The sequence below is a fragment of the Leiobunum rupestre genome, chromosome 3 (assembly GCF_980474605.1).
Source record: "Leiobunum rupestre chromosome 3, qqLeiRupe1.1.hap1, whole genome shotgun sequence".
Classification (NCBI taxonomy): domain Eukaryota; kingdom Metazoa; phylum Arthropoda; class Arachnida; order Opiliones; family Sclerosomatidae; genus Leiobunum; species Leiobunum rupestre.
In genome coordinates this window covers 16,197,626-16,214,215 of record NC_143386.1, presented here as the reverse complement: position 1 = coordinate 16,214,215, position 16,590 = coordinate 16,197,626, and the positions used below count along the sequence as shown (strand labels likewise).

Here is a 16,590-nt window from a genome sequence, read left to right as displayed (position 1 = left end):
GCCATCTTGAATTTTAAGTTTCGGACCAGGGCTTATAAATTGCTTGAACAGTCTATAACAATTATTTTCGCATTCTATGACGTAAATAACCCTGAAAACGGCATTTACGGAATAACATCCGCCATATTGGGCGCCATCTTGAATTCTGAGCTTCCGGTCCAAAATCGGGAGTGCCAACATCGAAATCCATGTTCAGGAGGTCCGAATTAGTAAAAAAAACTCATTTGGCCAAATGTTACCCAAAATGCCGCTAGAATCCTATTTTGACGAAAAGTGAACCAGTTTATAATTGGAAAAAATGCTTAATATTTGGTCTATATACCCTGGCGCCTTTTCACTTTTAGATTGACTCGCCCGTAGCGAGACATACGTTCTAAAACGCCTCACTTGGCGGCGCTCAAGTGGACCAAAATTTAAATTTGGTTTACCTAAGATTCCCCCCTCTCCCGAGTCTCCCACGTGACTCTATCTTTTCACTTCGTGACAAGCGTTGTTGTGGGAAACTGAGAGGTTCACAGTTCATGCGGTATTCAAATTTATCACTTCAAGTTTTAGTTTTGGTTTAGTCGACGCGGCATTCAGAGAGTTCGTTCGTTTTCATCATGTATTGATTGAAGCAAGTCAATCATGGACGATAGTCATGAAATAATTGAAGACATTACAACCAGTAACAAACAAGGTATTTTGAAAAATTTGATTTCTAATTATTTAACGTTCTTTCGTTCATTTGAAATTTTAGTTAGCATTTTTATATTGAAATGGCACAATATCAAAATAAGTAAGGTCGCCTTTGTTTGGCTATTTAATACATCATAATGGTGTGTCTACTCTGCATAAAGTGCATATTACTCATTTTGGCACAAAGGATTTCCTTAGTAATTTTCTAAAAGGCTGTTTTAGAGATAATTTTCTCGCAGAGTAGAGCCAGGACACGCTTTGCTTCGCTGTTGAATAATAATCGTTTTATTTCCATATGTCAAATCTTAGTCAATGGGGCTAGGCTTTTAATTATAATTTAATTTAATCTTTATCAAGTTATTTTTTCCTTTTTTAGAACCATTGACAAAAAACGTTATTGAACTGTTAATATCACATAATAGTTCTCGAGTTGACCTTCAAGAAAACCAATCGCCACGTAGGAAGTCTGCAATTTGGAGTACTTTCAACATTGTAAAAGTCGACAAGAAAGAACAACCATTCGCTCAGTGTATCAAATGCCAAACAATAATTTCTTATCAAGTGAAAACGGGGGGAACATCTAGCCAACGGTGACATCAAAGCAATGATTGTAGGAAAACTACTTCTAGGAAATACGAAAATCCCGGTTCTAACCAACCGACTATGTCAAATTTTTATTTGAAAAAAGTACCGTTAGAACAAATACGATCGCTAAACAGAAATATAACTATTGGACTAGCAAAAGATCTTCGTCCTCTGAGATCATTCGAGTGCGTAGGATTTCGTTATATTAGATATTAGTCAATCTCTAATAGACTTTGGTGCAAAGTATGGTCACCAAGACGCGAGTAAATTAATATTCCACCGAACAACCTTAAAAAAAGACATTCTTCCATCATTAGTTAGAGAGAAACAACAGGAGATTGCTGCTGAATTACACGTCGCACCACAAACTCCCTGCTTCTCATTTACAACAGACATGTGGTCCGACAAGTTTAAACAACGTAGCTTTATTTCCTTTTGCATTCATTACATCGATTGCAACTGGAATCTAGTCTGCCAAATGCTGGCGGTAGATGAATTCAACTTTGAAAAGAAGACAACGGACAACATCAGATTTCAGTTAACTGAGATTTTAAAGATACATTTCCATGATCTCACAAGTGAGGTAATTAATTCCTCGTGGCTCGTTACAGATGGTGGATCAAACATGATAAAAATATTTCCATTGGAAAACCAACTTAATTGCCAATGCCATAAATTGAACCTCATGATTACGTGGATGCTCAATAATACAGCTTTGGACTCAGAAAAAGTTAAAAAGGTACAGGACCAGGCAGAAAAATCTATGCCCAATAAGAAAACTTTTGTTCTTGCAGTAAAATGTCCAAACATTAACCAAACCTTACAAGGTGTAAAGACAATTGTAGCATATTTTAAAAGATCTGGACTTAATTCTAAATTGGAACATACTTTAAAACAAGAAGTGGCTACACACTGGAACAGTCAACTATAGATGTTAGAGTCGTATCTTAGATCCGCAAAGCAAGTGAAAGAAATTTTGCTGCAAAGTAACCAGCTACAAAGATTAGCGACAATTAACGACGACACCCTTGAAACGTTTGTGAAGTTCCTAAAACCATTTAAAGATGCGACTGACGCTTTTAGTCAAGAAAAGGTGCAAACTATTAACGAAGTAGCACCGTGGTGGCACAAAATAAAGGATCATATTACAGTAAATGATTTAGATTCCGAAGAAATGAAAAATCTCAAATTCCAAGCGAGAGTTTGTTACGAGGAATATTGTTGTATTGACGTCTTCCATTACGTAGCCTGCATGCTTAATCCAAAGTAAGAACAGTGGTGTAGGCAAGGGGGGAGGTTCCGGGTCAAACTCCCCTTTGGCCTACCTTTGATTGTACTAAATTTTCACCCCATTCTCTGCCTCCCTCTTAACATTCATATACTTCGACCACCCTCCTTGTCGAATTTCTGTTACGCCACTGAGTAAGAATGACTTTTTGCGAATTGCAAGAGAAGCTATAACGTTACATTTTTCTTAACTAGATATCGTAAATTGAAATTTGCAACTTCGAATCTCAGAGAAAAAGCTTATTCCACCGTAAAAACATTATTAATCAAGGAGTACGACAATTTCAAATCAAGTAGCGCCGCGACGATTAGAAGCAGAACCCCTTCGGTTTCCAGTACATCTAGCTATGGAAGATACAAGCCTAAGGTGTCCAAGTTAGCCGATTTGGAAGATACTTCGGATGATGAAATGGAAACAGAAGACGAATCAAGCGAACAAAAAGCTGAAGCCGAGTTTGAAAAGTACATGAAAATGAAATTTAAATTTAATTCAAGTAAGAAATAACTTGCAACCTTAAATAATTTGATGATAAATTTATTATAGAAATTATTTTAGATACTAATCTACAGCTACTGGATTTTTGGCGATGCGCAAATCAGTATCCTGCTTTGAAAATAGTTGCGCAAAGAGTTTTGGGAATTCCGGCATCAGAAGCTACTGACGAACGAGTTTTTTCGACAACTGGCGAAACTCTCGGGCCACGCAGAACTAATTTGAAAGGTTCAACCCTTTCGTCCTTAACATTTGAACACAAGAACTATTTGGTTAAATAACCTGTACGTAGAATCGATATATTTTTGTTATATTTTTCGCTAAAACTTAATTAAATGAGTTTTGAAAGCCTTTAGGTAGTCAACTAGGCATAGCAATTGAAATTTTGAATTCGGGAGCTTGCTCTAGCATATAGTACAAGCTTATACTATAACCATAACAAGTTGGCAAGCCAAAATATACCTCTCCTCGGTAGAATTGTCCCTAGTGGTATTAATTTCTCGAGATAACCCTTAAAGATATATCTCCGCAATTTAGAGTTATTTGTTAAAAATATTAACCCATTTCTATCCCGCCCGGTATAAAATTTTAATTATAATTAAAATAATTGAGACGAAACGACCAATTTTAATTTATTCAGAATATCATAAGTTAAGTAGTTACAACAGTAAGTTAGACGTACTATAACAATGCACAATTGAATTAAACCCTTTTACAGAACAAGTTTATCAGTTAAATATAATACGAAGCAAATTTTAATGAAAGAAATATCTACAGAGGCTTTTTGGAATTACTCGCTTACGAAATACTTGCCGCATCTTTAACGCTCATTTTATTTCAACACTCGCCCTTGATGAAGATACCGTAGATATCTGGTAGTGGACGACTCGTTCACTTCCTGTTGACGTTGTGACGCATACCACATGAAAAAGACCAATGCCGTCCAATTTCCAATATCATATAATGACTCGCACACCCAAGAAATCATTGACTGCGTTAGAAATCGTAGATATCCAAATATCCACACCAAATGTATTTACAAGAAGCAAAAACCTTACCATCAACAAAGCACAGAGAGCCACTTGACTAACCGCCACCTCTTAAAGCAATTAACGTTAAATTATCTCCTTTGAATTAACAGAACTATATATAGGTCGTTAAGAAAGTGGACCACCCACAGGGTCTACCCTTTAACCCTCTAATCTCGGCTGACTGCGCTAAAACAAGATTTAACCTTTAAAAAATACCAGATTAGGCCTTCATAAATTCATTAATAAAAAAAGACTTTATTACCTATTATGCTTACGATGCCTGTCTTAATTTCAGTGACTCTAAGCAGCTATCGGTGGTTCTGTGGTAGAGCGCTCGACTGCCAAGCCGAATGGTCTGGGTTCGAAACTTGGGTGGCGCATTTGTTTTTAATCAATAGAGAAACGCTAAATTAGAATTTCTTCGATGCAATAATTTCAATTTCAATTCTATTTCAATTAAACCAAAATTTCGTACTCTATTAAATACGCTTCCGATAAAGCTGAAGGTCTAATTTTCAATAAGGCGTAACAAGTGTCGGTGGTTCTGTGGTAGAACGTCCGCCTGTCAATCAGGAGGTCTCGGGTTCAAATCCCGCCCGATGCGATCGCAAATTGATACTAAGACGAATACCGTGTACAACTGGTGGAAACCCTGCCATTGGACGTTGAGAGGTAGCATTACACTCAGCACTCGGTCCGTCCCAAAGTCATTAAGAAGAAGTTGGAGAGAAAACGCCCATATAAACACAACAGACTCAACATGCACATCCATCAGAACACAAACACAACAAATTCAACACTCACAACTTACGCATAAACATTACAAAAACCGTAATACACCAAACCGTCACGACGGTGAGCGAAAAAACACCATCCAAACCAAACCGCAAATGCATCCGTTAACGCTCACCGTCACACGGTGGTTTTGCCAACCCTTTGAGAAACTGCGTACGCAGTGATTACACTTTGCACCGAAAATGCGAACGCGTTCGCAGTCCTGACAGACAGACACACCCACAGACCCACCCACAGACAGACACGGTCGTTGTATAACCCCTCCTAGGGGACTTTGTCCCCTCGGAGAGGTAAAAAGTGCAAGTTGGGTTTCAATTTTATCGGGCCTTGGCGGGTCGGGTTTAAAATTTTACAAATTTTATCGGGCCGGGCCGGGTCGGGTTTCAATTTTATCGGGCCGGGCCGGGTCGGGGTTCAGTTTTAAAGAATTTTGACGGGCCGGGTCGGGTCGGGTTTTAAAAATAGCCGGCCCGACTCATCTCTAGTAGCTGCCAGACTCATAAACCACGGCCAACTTGTGCTCGCACAACGTAGATACAAATAAGCTTAACCTTTATACACTAAACATTCAATAAAAAATACTGGATATAAATAGAAAAGTTTAAAATGAAATAGTCAATAACAAAATCAAGGCTGTATAAAAGAACAGTTCGTCTGTCGCCATCGTAAAAATTAAACAAAATTATAAACAAATAACAATTAAAATATTAGTTGATTAAACAAGAATAAATAAACGTTGATTAAATACAAATAAATTCCCTATACCGTTAACAAAATTATTTTAAACGTTTTTTCAACGTAGGTATTCTTAAAAAACTTAAGTGATATGGAATTGGTAGTTTGCTCCCTATAAATATCAACGTAGTTTGGTAGTTAATATAAAACCTTAAACGTTTATTCTACTTAAACATGAAAAATCTACCAATCTGAAACGTTGCCCTTGCTGCCTGGGTATTAGCCTAGCTGATTATTATTATTATTATTATTATTATAGGGTACGAATTAGCCTAGGAGAGCGGAAGAAAATACTGCGACCGTCAACACCATTAATGGAGCGAATTTTCTTAGAATGACTCGAGAATTTCAGAGAAGGATAGACAGTCAATTTTTCACCATATCCAAATTCTTAAAAACAGTTTTCTTACCCTAGTTAATCTATTAACATGAATTGGAGCCTCCCCGATTGAGGAACCTTATCTCAATTTAGGACAAGTTTTTACAATTGCATACTTCGCCTACTTCTTATTAAACCCCCTAGCTATAAAAACTCAAGATAATAGACTAAACTAATCATTTAGCTAAGTAAAAGCAATTTGCTTTGAAAGCAAAATATAGATAACCTAATGATTTATTTATTTCAAAACTTGATCTCAAACTCCACAAGCAAAAGAGATACAGGGAGGAAAAACATTCTTATTAATACTATTATATTAAGAGTAAATTGCTATACTAAATATTAATATAGACATTAAATTTAACGAAACAACAAATCTAATATTCCAAAAAAGACTATATAGTTATTCTTCATTTGACTTTTTACTATTTTAAAATAAGAGTGGATGAATACCGTCGGAGCCCGGATACTTGTCAATTTTTAGTTTTCCAAGTATACGACTAATATCAGCTGGCGTACAGGTAAATTTGTCAAAAGTAGAGAGGGAGGCAGCGCAAGAAGGAGACGGGACAAAGGGCAGAGGTTGAATAGCAGAGGCAAAATACTGATTAAAAACATTGGTGGCCTCCAAGGAAGAAGTCGTAGAGGAGCCACCAGATTTTTTCATTTCAATTATTTTATCGCGAGAAACGCGAAATCGATTGACGTGAGAATAGAAAGCTTTAAGGTTGACCTTTACAAGACTGGAACGAGCTGCCTCAGATTTTTTCCTCAAATTACGCGAGTGATTAGTGTGGCCTTTGCGAGCCTTACGATAAGAGGCAACATGTCCAGAGATAACTGACTGGGAAGCGTGTCGTTAATTAGATTGATTTAGGCGACACCTGGCTATAGATTTAGCTTTTTTGCTTAAGGCAGAGCGGCGGTTAGTTGCTTCGGCTTACTAAATGGGACAAAGGAGGAAATCCCGGCAGTTTAGAGGGTATGAAAGGCAACCCAAGAGTCAGCGAGGGAATCACGGGAAAGCGTCAGAGACCAATCAATACGCGAAAGAAAGTCATTAAAAGCGTGATAGTTCCCTTTGTAGAAATTAGGTTTAGGTCTAAAAATGGGAGCCATACAAAGCAGTGCAAAATTGAAGAAAATAATACCGTGGTCACTAGTACCCAAAGGAGAAAAAGAAAAATGTCGATTATTTGGTATTTGGTGTACCAAGAAGAATTGAAGCCTTGGTTTTAACCACCCATTAGGGTTTTGGGAAAGACGCGAGGTTAGGTTGAACGGGCAGACAATCCTTATCTTAACTTATATCTAAAGCAATTAATCGTCTTACTTTTGAATTGTCTATCTTTGCGCTCGAGGCTCTATAAGAGGATTCAACCCAAATTTCCGATAACTCAGAATTTAGAACTACCTTCTTAGCCGGACTGACATCGACTTTGGGTAAAAAGTCAACAACATTTTTTTATCTGTTTTCAGTCTCTCTAATACCTAGAGTCTCCTCTGAATTCAGTTTATTTATTTTAACTAACGATTGAAGAAATCGTTCCATTGCGTCTTTCTGACTACTAACTATGCTCGCTTCTCTCTTACATTTTTGGCGTTTTTGGGCCCCCGACATAAACTTTCGGGAACTCATTCTGATTTTAGTTTTTAAAGTAAAAACTCCAGATATTACGCCTTTTAAAAATGGTACCACTATAGTCTTAAAAAACCATCGGCACCACCAATAGTTTGGTTCAAAATATCTAGCTTTTAAAAGCTTGAAAAAAGCCAACTAACTTTATAAACTAGCCCAAAATGTTTTTATTTAAAACAAGCGCAGTACGGCTTCTTTAAACCTCTAGGAGGTAGAAGTCGGCTATTGCCAAAAATATTAAAACAAAACCGACACCACTAATATGGTATGAAGAGAATAGAGCGCTTGATTAAAATAGCATTTGTTAAATAAGCGTTTTCAAAAGCGCGTTTTTCAAAACAGCATTTTGTTGCAACGGCGCTTTGTTAAAACAGCGGTTGTTGAAATAGCGTTTCTCAATACCGCGGTTTGTCGAAAGAGCGTTTTGTTTAGTCAGCGTTTTTTGGTTAACCGTTTCTCAGTAGAGCGGTTTGTCAAAACAGCGTTTTCCATAAACAGCGTTTCTGAATATAGCGTTTCTCAAATTAGCGATTTTGAAACAGCGGTTTTGGTCAAGACAGCGGTTTCTTAAAATTTATATGAATTGACGATGGAAATTGTATAACATACATATGAACTTCAGGGGTCAGGTTAGGTTAGGTTAGGTAAGTTTGCAATACTAACTATCGGCAGAAACCATTAGGTAATGAATTTTGCCGAAATTCCAGAAAATATGTATTACAATAGGCCTATATTATTAGTGCTATAGAAAGCAGCGCCGTTTTGGGAAACGCTGTTTCGACAAAATACGGTTTTGAGAACCGCCGCTATGACAAAGCGCCGTTTGAACAATTTGTTGTTTTGGGAAACGCTGTTATGACAAAGCGCTATTTTGACAAAACGCTGAATTGAAAAGCGCTGTTTTGGAAAATGCTTATTAAACAAATGTTGTTTAGGAAAGCGCTGTAGTCTCTACAAATCCACTAATATAGTTTTGTTATAAAATAAATAGGTACTAAATAAAAAGCTTGAAAAAAGCCAACTAACTATATAAACTAGCCCGAAATGTTTTTATTTAAAACAAGCGCAGTACGGATTCTTTAAACCTCTAGGAGGTAGAAGTCGGCACTTGCCAAAAATATTTAAACAAAAAGGACACTAAATTAACTGACTGAGAAAGACTCGAAATGTAGAGACCTGCTTTGAAGAAGCGCACAAAATGAAATGAATCTCTGGTAAAATAATGTCTTAACTTCGTTATGATAAGAGTGACCACCGGCCTTTCGAACACGTGACCCAGTGGGCGAATCACTAACCGCCAAAAAAGCTGGAGCCTTCCAGTTTTACCCCCATGGTGGAGGCCCACCCCTTCTAGGACGATATTGCGCTTATCAACAAACGACATTCTTGACAACACGGTAGGTCTTGGACGAACAGGTGTCAGGTGCGGGGCCCCCTTTCTCGATTTTCATCTTGTGGGAGGAGACAACAATGACCCCCCTTTACAAATAAACTCGGAATGTTAAAACCGCTTAGGCTGCAGGGGCCACTCAGGGTGTTTGTTTATTAAAGTGGAAAGCATAGATTACCGGCCGTTCAGGAAAAAAAAAACTAGTAGTCAACTTGTCATCTTTTCAATGAATTTTAGGCCCCAAGAAGCGGGGTTTAAAAAAACCCGGGGTTTTGTTTTAAATACCCAGCCTAGTGTGTTTTTAGGGTTTTTTCGGATTTTATTGGGTATTTATGGGTTTTATTGGGTTTTTTATTTTTAAAATATTAAATATATTATGTTTATTAAATTATTATTGTTTATTAAATATATTATGTTTATTAAATATATTATGTTTATTAAATATATTATGTTTATTAAATATATTATGTTTATTAAATATATTATGTTTATTAAATATATTATGTTTATTAAATATATTATGTTTATTAAATATATTATGTTTATTAAATATATTATGTTTATTAAATATATTATGTTTATTAAATTATTATAGTTAATTAAATAAATTATGTTTATTAAAATATTATTGTTTATTAAATATATGTTTATTATGTTTATTAAATACATTATGTTTATTAAATATATTATGTTTATTAAATATATTATGTTTATTAAATATATTATGTTTATTAAATATATTATGTTTATTAAATATATTATGTTTATTAAATATATTATGTTTATTAAATATATTATGTTTATTAAATATATTATGTTTATTAAATATATTATGTTTATTAAATATATTATGTTTATTAAATATATTATGTTTATTAAATATATTATGTTTATTAAATATATTATGTTTATTAAATAATTTTTGAAAGTCTATAGATATTTCCGCGCAGAACCAAAACACTGGTAATAGATCTTTATCGTTTGAATACGACACCTGGTGAAATAAATTCAAACTATTCCGAGAATCATGCGAAATCGCATTTTACCCAGAGTTCTTTGAAATATTTCCAGAAATATCGTCTGCTTAGGAAAAGTTTTTTTTTATTAAATCGTTCCTGCATTATCTTAGTAATTTAATGATAATGAAAAAGTGGAATACTTTAAACGGAGCTGTCAATAAGTCTTTCTTGTAAAAATTTGGTAAACGCTGCTTTCCTAAATTATCTCTATTCAAAACGTTATTGGCAATTTCCAACGACGGTACAGCAAATGTCATCAATTTGTGAAGATCTTCGTCAAAAAATGGATTGCCTTCTTTAGAAATTGCCGATGCTATACTTGTACCCCTGTAGCAAAATTTGGTCGGGCCGTTGGACGTATAAGACGAGTCGGCCGACTTGGTCGGGTCGTAGTCGGTCCACTAAGTCGGGTCGTAGTCGGCCGTCTTTGTCGGGCCGTAGTCGGCAAACTGGTCGAAATGTCACCGTCCACCGACTGTGAGTTTTATAGTCGGCCGCGAGTACTTGCATCGCTACGACCCCAACTTAGTTCCGAACTGATGGGCCACCTAAAATAATAAAGCCCGCCAACGCTCCCCAGTATCAAAATTTGGTCGGCCCGATGGTCGGGTCTTAGTCGGCTGCCCTGGTTGGTAGTAGTCGGCAAACTGGTCGAAATGTCACCGTCCACCGACTGCGTGTTTTATGGTTGGCTAAGAGTCTGTGCATCGCTCTGGCGCCGACTAATTTTTAGAAAAATGGCCCACCCCAAAATAGTATAGCCCGCCAAATCTCTAACATTTAGCCTGGCAATAGATCGGCGCTACCACTTTCCAGACGCATTTTCTTCTAAAATATTTAGTCGGCCCTATCTTTATTGAACCTCTTTGCTTACCAAAATATTAGTCGGCCCTATCTTTATTGAACCTCTTTGCTTACCAAAATATCAGTCGGCCCTACCAATTTTCGATCACTTTTTCGACCCAGAAACCAAGACTGTGTAATAGTCGGCCCTACCTATATTGAGTCACTTTGCTTAGCAAAATATTAAGACTACATCAGTCGGGCTTACCAATTTTTGGTCACTTTCCTGACCAAAAAATTTTAGTAATGGTGTAGACCAAACATCAAGACTATGTCAGTCGGCCCTATTTCCCATGTATCACAAAACAGTCGGCCCGACGGCAGCGATTTTCGTCGGGGGAGACGAGGTCGGAACACGGTCGAAGGTTATGTGCACCAACACCACTTTTTTCAGTCGGGATGTCCTACCCTAAAAGCAGTCGGCCATGTTTTATTTAGTCGTAAAGCTGGCCGACTGATAAATTGCGCATTGCCCGACCATGGCCCGACTTATAATTTACCAGTCGGTCAACCTCTTAAATTATCAATTTTTTTAGTCGGCCCTACAATAGGTATCCCCTGTAGCAAATTAGATTCGGGCCGACGTCGGCAAAAGGTACTAAACACTAAAGTCGGCCGACCGTCGGCCGACTTTTGGATTTAGGGTGAAATGTCCTAGGGGTAAAAAGGTCAGCCGCCTATAAAACGTCGACTCTTTACCGCCTTTTAATAGACCTAATAACCGACTCCGAAACGACGTCATCCCGACTTAGAATGTACTGTATATAATTAAGTCAAAACGACTTACTTTTTGATATGGATTTTAAGTGACTGAAAATGACCAAATAAAACCGTAAATATAGCTATATAAATAGCTATATACATGTATGTAGTTGGTCAAGTCCCATGAACGGGAGTGAAACAATGAGTTTATTTCCGTCAATCGGAAAGCTCTTGAATCTAGAATACAGAGTTCTAGAGTTTCTTGGGGCTTTGTAAAAGTAACGAATAAATCTTCATTAATATTATCTAAGCCTACCATATTTAGCTATACGAATGTAACTTACTTGAGCTGAGAGATTTTTAATAAGGAAACATTTTCAGATTGAATATATAATCTTTTTCGAAAAATATAATACAGAAAGGAAGTTATTTGAAAAATATTTAAATTTGTTTTATTAAGTCGCCCAAGTTTCACAGTTTTGAGCGATTAATTGGCAAAGCGCAACCTTAAATCGACTCTTAGTGCTTCAGGGGTAATAATTAAATGTAAGGTCTATTTGAAGTTGGATAATGGTCGGCATACCGACCATAACTAGTCCCAAAAAGGCTTTACGGTTTTAGTGTCGAAAAACGTTCGGAAGTTTTTAGGTCGGCATTTGGTCGTCGACTATAAAGCGACTTTTCGACCGTACCCCGACCCGAAAACGACTTCATATGCTACAGGGGATTATGCAATATGTTTCAGTTGGCCGACCTTAAAACGTTACTTTCTCAACTATCGAATGATATGTCGGCCTACAGTCGTTTGGTTGTCGGCCCAACAGTCGGATATAAAGCCTAAAATATTCTTTATCTTGCAGTTACGGTTTCCCTCCGGCGTATCACGTGATCTCCATTCACGAAGCTCAGCTTTTTTTTGGCTCGACCAACTTCGATCACGCGCTGTGTCCGAACAGCTTAATTGTAATAGAAGTTGGCAGCACTAGAAGCTGCAAGACCATAAATTTACTACAGAATTGCCTAGCCGTATTTTAGAATTTTACAATGAAATCTGTAATATTTTAACCTAAGTTCCGGATTGAACATAATAATAGGTGATCCTAAATTATTGCTATTTCAAAGTTGAGTGTCGGAAAGACCGACTCATTAATATCCGTTCTGTCTACTTTCGGCAAAGAGTTTGAAAATGAGACAAAAATTTTATTAATTATGAAAATGGAGGTTGGTATTACCAACTCAAAAATTAATTCCTAATTAGCGCTGGTAAAATGTCGGCAAATTCATCTTATTGGAATCTGACTGTCGGAAATCCCGCATGTTCTATAACCATTCAAACAATTGGCGGTAAAAAGTCGCAAAATTGGACCAAAATAATATAATTTATAAAACCGAAGAAGTTATTGCCGACAATAAAAGATAGCCCTAATCAGCGCTATCAAGCAGTCGGCAAATGCAGATTATTTAAAAGAAAACTGTTGGAAAGCCCGACTCCTCTATAATAATTTTGTGTACCAACGGCACACAGTAGGAAAATTGGACCGAATTGTTATACGTCGGGCTAGAGTTGGCAGGAGTCGGGAAAACCGACATGACTCTTTAAATCGACTATCAGACCCTTTGCCGACTACAAAACTGACTGTGCTGTGCTACAGGGGTAGTATACGAGAAGATATAAGTTGGTGGTCTTAAGACGTAAATAATGAAAATAATGATTTAGTAAAAATTATATAAATATAATTTATGCAAACATTTACGTATTAATTATCGGCTATCTAACTTTAAACTGAAAATAGTGAGAACTACATCAATCAAAAAATATATAGCGAAAACTTCCATCCCACTGACCTACTGTATCACAGCCGATGGAGATAGCCAACCACGTGCTTTCTTAAAATCCACGAATTATTCGGCGTTAGAATATCTTAATTTAGTTTAAGAAGGCCAACGACCAATTCAGGGTTGGCAAAATCCTTGTTTTTTTCAAAAAGAACAAAAACAATGTTTTTTATTGTTTTAAACAAGATTCATTGTTTTTAACTGTTTTTAAATCAAACAATAAAAAACACATAATAAACAATAAAAAACTATGTTTAAAACACGTTTTAAACTATTCATTATACTTCTGAATCAGACTCACGAGTAAACTCATTTAAAGAAATATTACGTATCATTAAACGTATTATCATAAGTGGCATAATTACCCCAAGTGTGTCAATAAGATGAATTTTTCAATGATACCTTGTTTAACGAAAGTGACGTAAATGACGTCATTTTTTCCAGTGGCGAAATTAACGTAATGTGTTTGCGATGTGGCGTCTGCGGCGCGAAAATTAAAAATACTATATAGAGTACTTGAAGGGAATTCGCGAGTCCTACGTTTCTTTCGTCTGTTTAGAACAAGCTCAAATTGAAGATTTTCTGTGGGAGAGACTCCTATTGGCACACTTAGGGTAATTATGCCATTGAATTAAAAGTAAAAACCACGAATTTAATGCGTAAGTAAAATTAGTTATTTATTTAAAATAACTAATTTTACTTACGCATTAAATTCGTGGTTTTTTATTTTTAATTCAATCAAGTAGCGTAAGGTGTTTCAACTTAAATTTATGTAATTATGCCACTTATGGTATTATAAATAAACTCACAGGGAGAAGAACCAAAGAGTACACGCTTATTTAAACGATCCAAGAATTTCGCTAAGCGTTGTTGACCAACCATTGACGGCCTTAGGGTTTTCGATGCCCCATGCAAATACTACCTAACCGGTAGTAGGGTTTTTAATATAGCTATCACCCTGGAATTTTCAGTCGCATAGTACTAATAAAAGGGAAAATAGCTAGTTATCCACACAGTGTTTTTAGTTTTGGTTTATTGAAATGTGCACGTCTGAAGTCATAAATCTACACAAATAAACAATGTTATAAAAATAAGAACTTGGATACCTCTATAATCTTAAAACTTCCATCACGTCATAAAATTTCTAAAAAATCGAGAAAGGGGACCGAAATCACTTGATTTTAATCTAGGAGTGCCGCCTAGTCGGTTTTAACCCGATCTGTCCAGACCGGCCGTGTTTCTTGCACAACGCGACTAAACAGCAACCCTACTTTAATCTCGTGCATAGGTAGGGTCCCAAATAGATGTATATTGGCAGCTATATACATTCTATTTAAACAAAAAGACAAAATTCAATGCGTTCGTAGGATTTTTGCACTCGTAGGAAATTTATGAAATCATATCGAGCCCTTTCAGTCGCTCTTTTCAGAGAATCTTAAAATCAAACTACACGTTATCAATACAATTTACCTTTCTTAGAGCCTTGGAATGTGTTTTTCTACCTTTTCCCTCATATTGAATAACGAAAATCTTACAAAAAAACAATGAAAATTTACCTAATAAAAAACATGTTTAAAACAGATAGTTTAAAACGTTTAAAACAAATTGGTGTTTGTTTAAATTATTTGTTTTAAACGTGTTTTAAACATTTTGTTTAAAACCTGCCAACCCTAACGACCATCGCAGTCGGCACAACTAATATGACTATTATGACAATTTTTAAAAGGTGTTTAATTCTTAATTATAAACTTAATTTTCCAATTTTATCGATCTTTAACGAAAGTAAAACCCATATCCGACCACAAATCGGACTTTTTGAGCTTCTGGATGAACATCGGGCCGACCAACCTTTGACAATTTTTACACAATAAAACGCATATTTTACAGCTGCTCAAATTATAATCGGCCCGACCGCGAGGGATATGTATTAAGTCGGCGTAAAACTCACAATCGGTTTCTATCTTTTCCGAAAGCAAGACCCATATCCGACCAGAAATCGGACTTTTTGAGCTTCTGGAGGAACATCGGGCCGACCAACCTTTGATAATTTTTACACAATAAAACGCATATTTTACAGCTGCTCAAATTATAGTCGGCCCGACCGCGAGGGATATGTATTAATTCGTCGTAAAACTCACAATCGGTTTCTATCTTTTCCGAAAGCAAGACCCATATCCGACCAGAAATCGGACTTTTTGAGCTTCTGGAGGAACATCGGGCTGACCAACCTTTTACAATTTGTATACAATAAAACGTATGTTTTACAGCTGCTCAAATGATAGTCGGCCCAACCGTGAAGGATTTTTAAATCAACCATATCAGTCGGCATTGAGTCGGCGTGACGCACACTAGCCGACTCCGACTACTACCCAACAGCGCGACCCCTACCCGACCATAAAAAGCACTACGTGTGCTACTGGGGTAGCTTCTTTAACAATTCTACACCCTTTACTACCAAAGCTTTCATGATGAAGGGATAATGATTCTCTATTACAAATGCCCGCTTGCTCCTTGAAATCTTCGACCATTAAACTTAAAATCGGTGCAATTGCGAAATACTTCTGGAGAGCAACCGCGTTTCCTGTTATCCCAACAACTCCACCTCTAATCTTCATTTTCTTGTGCTCCTGCTCAATTACGTGGTCTGGATCTAACGCGGTGAATGGAACTTTATTTTTTGTAATAACAAAGTTGCCATTGTTTAAAAAGTTTCAAGTTTCAGGGTCTTGAGTTTCTAGCTCTTTCATGTCAGCAATGTATAAAGGGGCCCATCGACCATAATTTTGCTGATCGTGTGCATGAAAGTAAATGCACATTTCTTCAAGGGTTTGTAAATGAAGCATCCAGTTAGCGCTGCGAGTCGCATGGATGAACGAAAGTAAGTTGAGCGCTTGTTTCATGTAGTTTTGAAGAAAAGCTCCGTTACCTTTAATGGGTTGACTTTGTAGCTTTTTGAAAATGGCTTTACCGTCTAAAGCGTTTTTGGCTGCTAATACTTCGGATTTTAATGAAATTGGCCCTCTATTATCTTCAAAAAGGCTCTGTAGCTCAGTAAGGACTCTTGAGGCATGGTATTTGTCGTAATCAGAGAGTGTATGTTCCACAAATAAGGATTAAATGGCAAGAAGTGTGATTACATGTGCTTCAAGACCCCTATAGACGTGTCGTCCCTCTAAAA

General features: G+C 36.6%; 1 protein-coding gene across 1 annotated transcript; it reads left to right on the top strand.

Annotated features, from left to right (window-relative positions):
- The first annotated feature begins 2,194 nt into the window (after positions 1 to 2,194).
- On the top strand, positions 2,195 to 3,324 carry LOC149949682 (uncharacterized). Its single transcript, XM_090169453.1, has 3 exons — positions 2,195 to 2,529; positions 2,746 to 3,044; positions 3,095 to 3,324. The coding sequence occupies exons 1-3, from the start codon at positions 2,195 to 2,197 to the stop codon at positions 3,322 to 3,324; spliced, it is 864 nt and encodes a 287-aa protein (XP_090025579.1).
- Positions 3,325 to 16,590: the final 13,266 nt, after the last annotated feature.